Below are 15,189 nucleotides of genomic sequence, written 5' to 3'. Positions count from 1 at the left end.
GTTCAGACTACATTATGTGTGGTTGAGTGTGTTTATCAGCTCTGCTTTGTGACTCAGCGGTCCCCTGCGGTCAAGAAGTGGATCTTCTCTCTTGTGCACTCACTTTTCTTCTCCTCGCTCTCTTTTCATAAACTCCCCCTCTCTCTTTTCATACACCCCCCCTCTTCCCCCTCTCTCTTTTCATACACTCCCCCTCTCTCTTTTCATACACTCCCCGTCTTCCCCCCCCCTCTTTTCATACACTCCCGTCTTCCCCCCCTCTCTTTTCATACACTCCCCGTCTTCCCCCCCTCTCTTTTCATACACTCCCCGCCTTCCCCCCTCTCTTCCCCCTCTCTCTTTTCATACACTCCCCCTCTCTTCCCCCCCTCTCTTTTCATACACTCCACGTCTCCCCCCCCCTCTTCCCCCCTCTCTTTTCATACACTCCCGTCTTCCCCCCTCTCTTTTCATACACTCCCTGTCTTCCCCCCCTCTCTTCCCCCTCTCTCTTTTCATACACTCCCCCTCTCTTCCCCCCCTCTCTTTTCATACACTCCCCATCTTCCCCCCCCTCTTCCCCCCTCTCTTTTCATACACTCCAGTCTTCCCCCCTCTCTTTTCATACACTCCCCCTCTCTTCCCCCCTCTCTTCCCCCTCTCTCTTTTCATACACTCCCCCTCTCTTCCCCCCCTCTCTTTTCATACACTCCCCATCTTCCCCCCCCTCTTCCCCCCTCTCTTTTCATACACTCCAGTCTTCCCCCCTCTCTTTTCATACACTCCCCGTCTTCCCCCCTCTCTTCCCCCCCTCTCTTTTCATACACTCCCCGTCTTCCTCCTCTCTTTTCACACACTTCTCCTCTCTTTTCATACACTCCCTGTCTTCCCCCCTCTCTTTTCATACACTCCCTGTCTTCCCCCCTCTCTTTTCATACACTCCCCATCTTCCCCCCCCCTCTTCCCCCCTCTCTTTTCATACACTCCCCTCTCTCTTTTCATACACTCCCCGTCTTCCCCCCTCTCTTTTCATACACTCCCCTCTCTCTTTTCATACACTCCCCGTCTTCCCCCCCTCTCTTTTCATACACTCCCCAACTCTTGTAATACACTCCCCTTCTCTTTCCCCCTCTCTTTTAGCCTAGTCTGAATAGGCTGTGTCAGTGATGAGTGACTGGTGAATGGAGCTTGTGTGTGTCTGTGTGTCTTTGAAGTCAAGAGTCAGAGTAGAAGCAGTGAAGCGAGAGAGAGAGAAAGGAGTGGTGGGGGAAACACACAGACATGCATGCACACACACGTACCCACATTCAGTGTCCTTCCTTGCTTCTACCCATGATGAAAATCTCCAATGCTCTGTGATGCAGAGCTAAGTGTGTGTGTGTATACACACTACATGACCAAAAGTATGTGGACATCTGCTCATCGAACATCTCATTCCAAAATCATGGGCATTAATATGGAGTTGGTCCCCACTTTGCTGCTATAACAGACTCCACTCATCTGGGAAGTGTTTCCACTAGATGTTGGAACATTGCTGCAGGGACACACGATTTTTACGCTTCAGCACTTGGCGGTCTTGTTCTGTGAGATTGTGTGGCCTACCACTTTGCGGCTGAGCCATTGTTGCTCCTAGACATTTCCACTTCACAATACCAACACTTACAGTTGACCGAGGCAGTTCTAGTAGGGCAGAAATTTGATGAACTGACTTGTTGGAAAGGTGGCATCCTATGACTGTGCCACATGTAAAGTCATTGAGGTCTTCAGTAAGGCTCCCGAGTGGCGCAGTGGTCTAAGGCACTGCATCTCAGTGCAAGAGGCGTCACTGCAGTACCTGGTTTGAATCCAGGCTGCATCACATACGGCCGTGATTGGGAGTCCCATAGTGCGGCGCACAATTGGCCCAGCGTTGTCCGGGTTTGGCTGTCATTGTTTGGCTGTCATTGCTCTTAACTGACTTGCCTAGTTAAAAGGTAAACACAAAGGCCATTCTACTACCAATGTTTGTCTATGGAGATTGCATGGTGGTGTGCTTGATTTTATACACCTGTCAGCAACGGGTGTGGCTGATATAGTCAAATCTACTCATTTGAAGGGGTGTCCAATACATGTGTGTATATTGTGTATCTATCTCAAACTCAGATCATTTGGAGTTAAGCACTTCCTGAGCCTGAAGCATCATTTGACCTCCGTGAAGGAAACTGACACACAGGGAACAGACAACAGGATGACAAAAGAAACAACACCCTTCACAGAGAGACAGACAGATGTGAAAGAGAGTGGATAGGAAATGTAGGGAAGGAGAGAGAGCGGGAAGGAGGGAGAGAGAGACGGGCGAGACAACATTGTCTTAATGAATCCTTTTTGCGGAGTTCAGTATCTTCCCACAATTCAATTAGCATGGCTGTCAGATCATGGGCTCTGTTCACATTCTTCCCTGCCACATGGCACATACCAAATAAATGCCTTCTTCTTCAGGCACTGGCCAGCAGCGGCGGTCTGTGCCTTTTAAGATGAGGGACGATTATAATTTTTTTTATGGGCATGGCCTTATTTCTATTACAGCATATTGGATGACTGTCATTCATATTCCATTCACCCAGCTCAATGTAACATCGATAGGTTTAGCCAACTACATGACTCTCAAAATCTCCCTGTACCCATCATGAGGTTGCTACAACCTAGCCTATGAAAGACAGTTCACAATGTAGGTGCACAGGTCGAGAATCTTAACTCCTTGCACACACTTGCCTGCATCTAGCTGAGTGTAATCATTAGTCCAACAGTTGCAAAACGAGAACTTCTATTGGACAAATTCAGGTATGTTTATCCCCATTTCATTCCATTTGCTTCCATTTAAGAAACGTTTTTCAACAGAATCGGCGCAATGAACACACCCCTGATCACACGCAAACACAGTGCACTTTCATAGCAGCCACATACAAACAGCTCGTTGTATATACAGTACCAGTCAAAAGTTTGGACACACCAACTCATTTATTAGTTTTGACTATTTTCCACATTGTAGAATAAAAGTGAAGACATCAAAACGATTAAATCATCAGACCAAAGGACAGATTTTCACCGGTCTAATGTCCATTGCTCGTGTTTCTTGGCCCAAACAAGTCTCTTCTTATTTGTGTCCTTTAGTAGTGGTTTCTTTGCAGCAATTCAACCATGAAGGCATGATTCACGCAGTCTCCTCTGAACAGATGATGTTGAGATGTGTCTGTTACTTGAACTCTGTGAAGCATTTATTTGGGCTGCAATCTGAGGTGCAGTTAACTCCAATGAACGTATCCTCTGCAGCAGAGGTAACTCTGGGTCTTCCTTTCCTGTGGCAGTTCTCATGAGAGCCAGTTTCATCATTTCTCTTTGCTTATTTGAGCTGTTCTTGCCATAATATGAACTTGGTCTTAGACCAAATAGGGCTATATTCTGTATACCACCCCTACTTTGTCACAACACAACTGATTGACTTAAGCACATTAAGAATGAATGAAATTCTACAAATTAACAAGGCACACCTGTTAACTGAAAAGCATTCCCGGTGACTCATGAAGCTGGTTGAGAGAATGCCAAGAGTGTGCAAACTAACCATTTATTTTTTCCATTGCAAAGCTGACATCAAGGCAAAGGGTAACTACTTTGAATAATGTAAAACACATTTTTATTTGATTAACACTTTTTTGCTTAGTACATGATTCCATTGGTGTGATTGCATAGTTTTGATGTCTTCACTATCATTCTACAACGTAGAAAATAGTCAAAATAAAGAAAAACCCTTGAATGAGTAGGTGTCCAAACTTTTGACTGGTACTGTGTGTAATTCCTTTTCGCATCTATTTACACGCTCTCCTCCTCTCACCTTTTCCCTTCGTTTGTGGACTTCAGTGCACAACACATCAGGTGTCTGTGACCAGGCGAAAAAAAAAACTTTCCAAGCCAAACCTTCATATCATGACCGCTAACCGCATACAACATACATCACTGTCATGTCATAGTCAACATAGTTACTAGGACTAACGCGCTAGTAAACCCACTATAATCATGCAGTACAGTGTACAGTCAGTAGCAAGCAGTTTCATCGGCGGGCCCCGGTGGCAATAAATGAATAATTGACTTGGAAGAGTTCCAGTGTTGGATAGCCATAGCCAGCTAGCTAACATAGCATCCCTCTCTGTTGGATAGCCATAGCCAGCTAGCTAACATAGCATCCCTCTCTGTTGGATAGCCATAGCCAGCTAGCTAACATAGCATCCCTCTCTGTTGGATAGCCATAGCCAGCTAGCTAACATAGCATCCCTCTCTGTTGGATAGCCATAGCCAGCTAGCTAACATAGCATCCCTCTCTGTTTGAGCCGGGTGTTTGAATATGCTAAACTAGTTACCTGCATTCAATACTAGCTTAGTAAGTGAAACTAAAAAATGACTAAGAAATACAGCTCTCTCGCTCTTGCTTTTCTGTTAAACTATTTTCTTCCTCTTTGAGTCAACTACTCACCACATGTTATGCACTGCAGTGCTAGCTAGCTGTAGCTTATGCTTTCAGTACTAGATTCATTCTCTGATCCTTTGATTAGGTAAACAGCATGTCAGTTGATTGTTGAAAGAGCTCCGATACTGTAGGTTGGAGGACGTCCTCTGGAAGCTGTCATAATTACCGTGTAAGTCTATAGAAGGGGGTGATAACCATTAATGTACCCAGAGGAGGACCGAAGATAGCTGTCCTCCGGCTGCACCAAGGTGCTACCCAACAGAGTGCTACTGAGGCTACTGCTGACCTTCATTGCAAAACAGTGAGTTTTAATCAATTATTTGCTGACTTGAATATATTTAGCATAATTAACTAAAAAGGATAACTTTTGGATTGTTTCAATATTTTTATGAAATTCACTGAGGAGGATGGTCCTCCCCTTCCTCCTCTGAGGAGCCTCCACTGCTGCCCAGCTAATGTTATGCTAAATGCTAGGCTAATTAATAGGCTGTAATCCTGTTCCCACTGCAAGCATACAGTGCCTTGCGAATGTATTCGGCCCCCTTGAACTTTGCGACCTTTTGCCACATTTCAGGCTTCAAACATAAAGATATAAAACTGTATTTTTTTGTGAAGAATCAACAACAAGTGGGACACAATCATGAAGTGGAACGACATTTATTGGATATTTCAAACTTTTTTAACAAATCCAAAACTGACTTTCAGTGCAGCAAACTCTCTCCAGAAGTTCAGTGAGGATCTCTGAATGATCCAATGTTGACCTAAATGACTAATGATGATAAATACAATCCACCTGTGTGTAATCAAGTCTCCGTATAAATGCACCTGCACTGTGATAGTCTCAGAGGTCCGTTAAAAGCGCAGAGAGCATCATGAAGAACAAGGAACACACCAGGCAGGTCCGAGATACTGTTGTGAAGAAGTTTAAAGCCGGATTTGGATACAAAAAGATTTCCCAAGCTTTAAACATCCCAAGGAGCACTGTGCAAGCGATAATATTGAAATGGAAGGCGTATCAGACCACTGCAAATCTACCAAGACCTGGCCGTCCCTCTAAACTTTCAGCTCATACAAGGAGAAGACTGATCAGAGATGCAGCCAAGAGGCCCATGATCACTCTGGATGAACTGCAGAGATCTACAGCTGAGGTGGGAGACTCTGTCCATAGGACAACAATCAATCAGTCGTATATTGCACAAATCTGGCCTTTATGGAAGAGTGGCAAGAAGAAAGCCATTTCTTAAAGATATCCATAAAAAGTGTCGTTTAAAGTTTGCCACAAGCCACCTGGGAGACACACCAAACATGTGGAAGAAGGTGCTCTGGTCAGATGAAACCAAAATTGAACTTTTTGGCAACAATGCAAAACGTTATGTTTGGCGTAAAAGCAACACAGCTCATCACCCTGAACACACCATCCCCACTGTCAAACATGGTGGTGGCAGCATCATGGTTTGGGCCTGCTTTTCTTCAGCAGGGACAGGGAAGATGGTTAAAATTGATGGGAAGATGGATGGAGCCAAATACAGGACCATTCTGGAAGAAAACCTGATGGAGTCTGCAAAAGACCTGAGACTGGGACGGAGATTTGTCTTCCAACAAGACAATGATCCAAAACATAAAGCAAAATCTACAATGGAATGGTTCAAAAATAAACATATCCAGGTGTTAGAATGGCCAAGTCAAAGTCCAGACCTGAATCCAATCGAGAATCTGTGGAAAGAACTGAAAACTGCTGTTCACAAATGCTCTCCATCCAACCTCACTGAGCTCGAGCTGTTTTGCAAGGAGGAATGGGAAAAGATTTCAGTCTCTCGATGTGCAAAACTGATAGAGACATACCCCAAGCGACTTACAGCTGTAATCGCAGCAAAAGGTGGCGCTACAAAGTATTAACTTAAGGGGGCTGAATAATTTTGCACGCCCAAATTTTTCAGTTTTTGATTTGTTAAAAAAGTGTTGAAATATCCAATAAATGTCGTTCCACTTCATGATTGTGTCCCACTTGTTGTTGATTCTTCACAAAAAAATACAGTTTTATATCTTTATGTTTGAAGCCTGAAATGTGGCAAAAGGTCGCAAAGTTCAAGGGGGCCGAATACTTTCGCAAGGCACTGTAGCTTAGCGTAGCGGCCCTTATTAACAACCATAGAAATGTTGGCTAATTGCTCATCAGTCAGTGAACGGCTAAGTGTTCTGTGAGCTGAGAAATCCCTTCGGAGAGAAAGAGCAGGTTTGCGTTCAGTATGGCAGAACATTGTGGAATGTTCAGATCGAAATATCTTGAGTAGAACAAGCCTAGATGGAGCCCAGTGGCGCAGTATGTAACATGTCTTTCAATCCCCTCGGTGGGTTGTGAACTAGAGCTCAACTCTTGTAGTAGTCCTGTCATCACTATCGTCAACTTGTTGTGTGAGATAACACCACAGAGAAAACCTCACACCTCACAGTGTGTGTGTGTGTTTAACCAGAAGTCCCCAAAAGAATAGCAAACGAACAAACATTTAGTTAGTCCCCACAAGGACACATGGTATTTCTAGGGGGTTTAGGGTTAAGGTTCAAATTATTGTTAGAATTAGCTTAAGGAGCTAGGGTTAGGAGCTAGGGTTAGGTTTAAGGTTACTCCTAACCCTAGGGTTAGGTTTAAGGTTAGATTTTGGGGTTAAGGTTAGGGAAAATAGGATTTTGAATGGAACTGAAATATGTATCCCCACAAGGTTAGTTAAACAAGACTGTGTTTGTTTGTGTGTTGATACTCTAGAGGAAGACGAACCCCACTGAGCCACCTGACAGACCTGTGTGTGTGTGTGTGCATGTGTGTGTGCGTGTGTGTGTGTGTGTGCGTGTGTGTGCCCATGAGAGAGAGGATGTTTTTCCTGTGATGTGTTATTGTGTTTACCCCATCGTAGTGTAGAGATACTCCTCACCCTGTCCTACTGGTTGTATCACATCATCAATGTCTACACACAACTCAGAGCTCCCGACAGGAATCTATGGAATGGGCTACACACACACACACACACACACACACACACACACACACACACACACACACACACACACACACACACACACACACACACTTAGTGCCATGACACCAAAAACACAGTGAGAATGAAGAAAACTGTGACAATTTCCACAGTGCTCTCCCTCTCTAAACCAATCTCTCCTGCTCCCCATCCTCTCGCCCCCGCCATCCCTCTCCCTCTCCCCCGCTGTCCCTCTCCCCCGCTGTCCCTCTCCCCCGCCATCCCTCTCCCTCTCCCCCGCCATCCCTCTCCCTCTCCCCGCCATCTCTCTCCCTCTCCCCCACCATCTCTCTCCCTCTCCCCCGCCATCTCTCTCCCTCTCCCCCGCCATCTCTCTCCCTCTCCCCCGCCATCTCTCTCCCTCTCCCCCACCATCTCTCTCCCTCTCCCCCGCCATCTCTCTCCCTCTCCCCCGCCATCTCTCTCCCTCTCCCCCACCATCTCTCTCCCTCTCCCCCACCATCTCTCTCCCTCTCCCTCTCCCCCGCCATCTCTCTCCCTCTCCATCTCTCTCCCTCTCCCCCGCCATCTCTCTCCCTCTCCATCTCTCTCCCCCACCATCTCTCTCCCTCTCCCCCGCCATCTCTCTCCCTCTCCCCCACCATCTCTCTCCCTCTCCCCCGCCATCTCTCTCCCTCTCCCCACCATCTCTCTCCCTCTCCCCCGCCATCTCTCTCCCTCTCCCCCGCCATCTCTCTCCCTCTCCCCCGCCATCTCTCTCCCTCTCCCCCACCATCTCTCTCCCTCTCCCCCGCCATCTCTCTCCCTCTCCCCCGCCATCTCTCTCCCTCTCCCCCGCCATCTCTCTCCCTCTCCCCCACCATCTCTCTCCCTCTCCCTCGCCATCTCTCTCCCTCTCCATCTCTCTCCCTCTCCCCCGCCATCTCTCTCCCTCTCCATCTCTCTCCCCCACCATCTCTCTCCCTCTCCCCCGCCATCTCTCTCCCTCTCCCCCACCATCTCTCTCCCTCTCCCCCGCCATCTCTCTCCCTCTCCCCACCATCTCTCTCCCTCTCCCCCGCCATCTCTCTCCCTCTCCCCCACCATCTCTCTCCCTCTACCCCACCATCTCTCTCCCTCACCATCTCTCTCCCTCTCCCCCGCCATCTCTCTCCCTCTCCCCCGCCATCTCTCTCCCTCTACCCCACCATCTCTCTCCCTCTGTTTCAGCATAAGTGACAGAAGCACATTCCCAGCCATACAGTCTCTTCACAATGTTTGCCCTATTCCGAACATACACTGTCTACACAAAACAATAGGAACATCTTCCTAATATTGGGTTGCACCCTCTTTTGCCCTCAGAACAGCCTCAATTCCTAAAGCCATGGACTCTACAAGGTGTGGAAAGCTTTCCACAGGGATGCTGGCCCATGTTGACTCCAATGCTTCCCACAGTTGTGTTAAGTTGGCTGGATGTCCTCTAGGTGGTGAACCATTCTTGATACACACGGGAAACTGTTGAGTGTGAAAACCCCAGCAGCGTTACAGTTCTTGACACAAACCGGTGCAATTGGCACCTACTACCATACCCTGTTCAAAGGCACTTAAATCTTATGTCTTGCCCATTCACCCTCTGAATGGCACTCATACACAATCCATGTCTCAATTGTCTCAAGGCTTAAAAATCCTTCTTTAACCAGTCTCCTCCCCTTCATCTACACTGACTGAAGTGGATTTAACAAGTGACATCAATAAGGGATCATAACTTGTCTATGTCATGGAAAGAGCAGGTGTTTTTATGTGTTGTACACTGTGTGTGAGTGTGCACGCGTGCGTGATTGTCACCTGTTACATCTAATTACTGCCTAAAAGCTTGCCTTGTATTTCACATAGAGAGAGAGAGAGAAAACTGTAGAATACTGGAATTTTTTTAAAGACTATTAATCTGGGAAAATGTACAGACACACTGGTATAGGAAAAGTGAGATTCCCGGTGTGGGAATGTGGTGTTGGGATTGTAGGGATGAAGGAGTAACCATCTTTGGAATGTTGAGCAGCCTGAGATTAATCCCTGATAATCTGATTGGATTAAAACACGACGACCTGTCTGGTCAGTCACGCACCCGCACACAGTTCACCCTGCAGTGATCTACGTTGTGAAGCTTAAACAGAGAGTGAACCAGGCAGATTGACAGGCAGGCTAATTGAATCCTCTCCCTCCACAGCAACGAAACAAAACACTCTCCGCCTTCACTCTCACCATCCTCTTCTGTCCCTCGTTCCCATCTTCCTATGCCCTCCCCTTCTCTTACACTACCATCCTCTTCTACTCTCTTCCTCCTCTACCCTTTCCATCCCCTCATCATCCTCCACCCCCCATCCGCTCTGCTCCACTCCTCTTTCCCCTCCTCCCATTTATAGCCATTCATTAGGACAGACAGTTGTCCATTAGGTAAAACAGACATTTTAGAAATTGCAGTAAATCTTCCATGGAAAAAGACATTTGGCCTAAAGTAGAAACCCACGCTCTGACAAATAGAGAGGGAAATAGGGGGAGGAGAGAGAGAGAGAGATGGAGAGGGGGAGGAGAGAGAGAGAGATGGAGAGGGGGAAGAGAGAGAGAGATGGAGAGGGGGAAGAGAGAGAGAGAGATGGAGAGGGGGAAGAGAGAGAGAGATGGAGAGGGGGAAGAGAGAGAGAGATGGAGAGGGGGAAGAGAGAGAGATGGAGAGGGGGAAGAGAGAGAGCGAGATGGAGAGGGGGAAGAGAGAGAGAGATGGAGAGGGGGAAGAGAGAGAGAGATGAGAGGGGGAAGAGAGAGAGAGATGGAGAGGGGGAAGAGAGAGAGATGGAGAGGGGGAAGAGAGAGAGATGGAGAGGGGGAAGAGAGAGAGATGGAGAGGGGGAAAGAGAGAGAGGGAGATGGAGAGGGGGAAAGAGAGAGAGAGATGGAGAGGGGGAAGAGAGAGAGAGATGGAGAGGGGGAAGAGAGAGAGAGATGGAGAGGGGGAAGAGAGAGAGAGATGGAGAGGGGAAAGAGAGAGAGAGATGGAGGGGAAAGAGAGAGAGAGAGAGATTGAGAGGCGGAAGAGAGAGAGAGAGATGGAGAGGGGAAAGAGAGAGAGATGGAGAGGGGGAAGAGAGAGAGAGATGGAGAGGGGGAAGAGAGAGAGATGGAGAGGGGGAAGAGAGAGAGCGAGATGGAGAGGGGGAAGAGAGAGAGAGATGGAGAGGGGGAAGAGAGAGAGAGATGGAGAGGGGGAAGAGAGAGAGAGATGGAGAGGGGGAAGAGAGAGAGCGATGGAGAGGGGGAAGAGAGAGAGATGGAGAGGGGGAAGAGAGAGAGATGGAGAGGGGGAAAGAGAGAGAGGGAGATGGAGAGGGGGAAAGAGAGAGAGAGATGGAGAGGGGGGAAGAGAGAGAGAGATGGAGAGTGGGAAGAGAGAGAGATGGAGAGGGGGAAGAGAGAGAGCGAGATGGAGAGGGGGAAGAGAGAGAGCGAGATGGAGAGGGGGAAGAGAGAGAGAGATGGAGAGGGGGAAGAGAGAGAGAGATGGAGAGGGGGGAGAGAGAGAGCGAGATGGAGAGGGGGAAGAGAGAGAGAGATGGAGAGGGGGAAGAGAGAGAGATGGAGAGGGGGAAGAGAGAGAGAGATGGAGAGGGGGAAGAGAGAGAGAGATGGAGAGGGGAAAGAGAGAGAGCGATGGAGGGGAAAGAGAGAGAGAGAGAGAGAGATTGAGAGGCGGAAGAGAGAGAGAGATGGAGAGGGGAAAGAGAGAGAGATGGAGAGGAGGAAGAGAGAGAGATGGAGAGGGGGAAGAGAGAGAGATGGAGAGGAGGAAGAGAGAGAGATGGAGAGGGGGGAAGAGAGAGAGAGAGATGGAGAGGGGGAAGAGAGAGAGAGATGGAGAGGGGGAAGAGAGAGAGATGGAGAGGGGGAAGAGAGAGAGATGGAGAGGGGGAAGAGAGAGAGATGGAGAGGGGGAAGAGAGAGAGCGAGATGGAGAGGGGGGAAGAGAGAGAGAGATGGAGAGGGGGAAGAGAGAGAGATGGAGAGGGGGAAAGAGAGAGAGGGAGATGGAGAGGGGGAAGAGAGAGAGAGATGGGGAGGGGGAAGAGAGAGAGAGATGGAGAGGGGGAAGAGAGAGAGAGATGGAGAGGGGGAAGAGAGAGAGAGATGGAGAGGGGAAAGAGAGAGAGAGATGGAGAGGGGAAAGAGAGAGAGAGAGATGGAGAGGGGGGGAGAGAGAGAGAGAGAGAGATGGAGAGGGGGAAGAGAGAGAGATGGAGAGGGGGAAGAGAGAGAGATGGAGAGGGGGAAGAGAGAGAGATGGAGAGGGGGAAAGAGAGAGAGGGAGATGGAGAGGGGGAAGAGAGAGAGAGATGGAGAGGGGAAAGAGAGAGAGCGATGGAGGGGAAAGAGAGAGAGAGAGAATTGAGAGGCGGAAAGAGAGAGAGAGAGAGATGGGAGAGGGGAAAGAGAGAGAGATGGAGAGGAGGAAGAGAGAGAGATGGAGAGGGGGAAGAGAGGGAGAGAGATTGAGAGGCGGAAGAGAGAGAGAGATGGAAAGAGAGGGAGAGAGATTGAGAGGCGGAAGAGAGGAGAGAGATTGAGAGGCGGAAAGGAGAGAGGAGAGATGGAGAGGGGGAAGAGAGAGAGAGAACCAACAGCTATAAGCCACCAAGCAGAAAGCATGCCTGCTGTTTGATTAGAAAAATGACACCATCACAGAGGGAGATAGAGAGAGGAGGGTATGAGAGAGAGATGGAGAGGGGGAAGAGAGAGAGGGAGATAGAGAGAGGAGGGTAAGAGAGAGAGATGGAGAGGGGGATAGAGAGAGAGGGAGATAGAGAGAGGAGGGTACGAGAGAGAGAGATGGAGAGGGGGAAGAGAGAGAGGGAGATAGAGAGAGGAGGGTAAGAGAGAGCGAGATGGAGAGGGGAAGATAGAGAGATGGTGAAAGAAAGAGGGAGAGAGAAAATTAGTGTGAGGACACAAAGACACACACACAAAGCACATTGTGTAGAAACTGATGTGAGCAGATAAACTTCCTCCCTCCAGCCTCTGGTGTAGCTAGACGCATCATCACCTCTGACCATCACAGAGCCTTGTGCCAGGAATACCAGCAGTACAGTGTATGTGTGTAACCAGCGGAAGTAATCACCCGGTTTAGAGTGGAGTCAACCCCCGCAGGGGTCCTCTTACAACAAAAGTCCACACAGACAGACAGACGAAACAGAGAGAGGGGCAGGAGCCAAATCTTCTGACTTAAAGTGATGGTAGTTTCCTCTGCCAATCTGTCTAACAGTCTGTCTGCGTAGTGATCCCTGAAGATAAAGGAGTGATGGTAGTTTCCTCTGCCAATCTGTCTAACAGTCTGTCTGCGTAGTGATCCCTGAAGATAAAGGAGTGATGGTAGTTTCCTCTGCCAATCTGTCTAACAGTCTGTCTGCGTAGTGATCCCTGAAGATAAGGAGTGATGTTAGTTTCCTCTGCCAATCTGTCTAACAGTCTGTCTGCGTAGTGATCCCTGAAGATAAAGGAGTGATGGTAGTTTCCTCTGCCAATCTGTCTAACAGTCTGTCTGCGTAGTGATCCCTGAAGATAAAGGAGTGATGGTAGTTTCCTCTGCCAATCTGTCTAACAGTCTGTCTGCGTAGTGATCCCTGAAGATAAAGGAGTGATGGTAGTTTCCTCTGCCAATCTGTCTAACAGTCTGTCTGCGTAGTGATCCCTGAAGATAAAGGAGTGATGGTAGTTTCCTCTGCCAATCTGTCTAACAGTCTGTCTGCGTAGTGATCCCTGAAGATAAAGGAGTGATGGTAGTTTCCTCTGCCAATCTGTCTAACAGTCTGTCTGCGTAGTGATCCCTGAAGATAAAGGAGTGATGGTAGTTTCCTCTGCCAATCTGTCTAACAGTCTGTCTGCGTAGTGATCCCTGAAGATAAAGGAGTGATGGTAGTTTCCTCTGCCAATCTGTCTAACAGTCTGTCTGCGTAGTGATCCCTGAAGATAAAGGAGTAAGCTATGTAGCAATGCATGTCTGCCAGCTAAGATCTGCTTTTCCAAAATAAACGTTTTCTTTCAGTAGAATCATCAAGTCAATTTTGTCGTTGCAACATTTCTGATCCAATGTTGATTCAGTGGTTTACAGTGATCAATATTCAACACGTTTCAAGCGTTTTACAAGCCACTAAAACGATGCATCACTGTTCGATATGCTACAATGTTGAAGAAGGATCAAGAGCTACTATTTTAATACTGCTTAGTTTGACAGCATGATTCTCTTATAGCTAATTCGAGTTGACAGTTAGGTTACCCTATACATCTGTCCCTTCGGATATGGTAAAAATTCACATGACAGCCTGTCATTAAAACACTGTCAAAACAAACTGCGGCGGATCTGCTGCCACAGTAAGTCCACACACAGAGTGAGAGAGAATCGCCCAGGCACGCTCCCTAATGACGTGATCATACCACCCGATTATTAATGATCTTCAACAATTGTCAAGTGTTGGAGACCCACAGACTGTGCACGCTTTGGATCCAGCCCAACACTCCTGAAACAACAAGTCAACTAGCCTATTTTATCTCACCTTTCATTTTTCATCCTGGTCTCCTTTTTATCTAGAACTCCAGGAACACAATTTTTTAGCTCGGTCCAGTCCGCGTGTAAGCCACAACTCCAACCGGTGGAGAACCGGGAGAATAACCAGGTCTCTTTTCGGTTGGGTCGATAACAGGTACACTTCTTCTGACCCGGTCTACAGTCACACGGAACCTCCAACCTCACATTCTGAACCAGGTGTCTCCCGAAAGTTGTCCCTCCTGTCTTCTGAATGTGTAGAAACACGATCACGTCTTCTCCTTTGATTTCAAATTCCACCGTTCGCTCCAAATCCCGGACTGGGAAGTAGTATTTCTTGACGTAGTGCGGGTCTGGGGAAGGGAAAATGTCCCCACCATCGTCCTCCTCAGTGAAATAGCCGTGTGGTGAGCCGAAATTGATAACCCCGGGCGCAACGTATTGATATAAAATCAGCATAAAACAGACGGAGCCGACTACGATTAGGAGAAATTTGCTGCTCGCCTCAACCATGGTCCTTCCAATGCTGTGTAAACGTTACCATTTCCCGGTAAACCGACTCGAAGGGAACAGAACAGCGTAACTAGAATTAATTCCTGTTGTTGTACTCTCTCTCGCCAAGCAAGCGGAACAGGACGCGGTCATATCAATGGGGTAGAAGCGATTATGTGAATATAATGTAACTAAACTAAGCGTATTTACAGTGTACAGAGAGACCCGTAAAATCCAGAGCAACAATGTGTGTTCTCCGTTTTCTCTCGTCCCTGTGTTGTTGCATGTGTGTTTAAAGTCCTCTTCGCTGCATTATTATTGAGCTATGTACCCAGGATCCTCAGCGAAATAACCTACCTTCTTTCAGCACAACACACACATTCCCAGTCTCTCTCTCTCTCTCTCTCTCTCTCTCTCTCTCTCTCTCTCACACACACACACACACACACACACACACACACACACACACACACACACACACACACACACACACACACACACACACACACACACACACACACAACAGGACGAATTAACATTTTGAGGAACAAGATCCGCATTGCATTCTACAAGTAGTCTAGTTCTACTATAGTTTATTAACTTGTAGTTTATATACAATTAAATGAAATCTATTTAAGTTTCTAAAGAATGGTGGTGCTTTATTT

General features: G+C 47.7%; 1 protein-coding gene across 1 annotated transcript in view; it reads right to left on the bottom strand.

The window, feature by feature from the left end:
• Nucleotides 1–14,929, bottom strand: part of LOC116374161 (heparan-sulfate 6-O-sulfotransferase 1-A-like) — a 28,430-nt gene extending 13,501 nt beyond the window's left edge. Inside the window, exon 1 of the mRNA XM_031824260.1 lies at nt 14,043–14,929. Coding sequence (XP_031680120.1) covers nt 14,043–14,545 — 503 coding nt within the window. The 5' untranslated portion in view covers nt 14,546–14,929. The remainder of the gene's footprint in view (nt 1–14,042) is intronic.
• Between the last annotated feature and the right edge of the window lie 260 nt (nt 14,930–15,189).

The sequence above is a fragment of the Oncorhynchus kisutch genome, linkage group LG5 (genome assembly GCF_002021735.2).
Source record: "Oncorhynchus kisutch isolate 150728-3 linkage group LG5, Okis_V2, whole genome shotgun sequence".
In the NCBI taxonomy this organism is placed as follows: Eukaryota; Metazoa; Chordata; class Actinopteri; order Salmoniformes; family Salmonidae; genus Oncorhynchus; species Oncorhynchus kisutch.
This window is presented reverse-complemented; position numbering and strand designations above follow the sequence as displayed.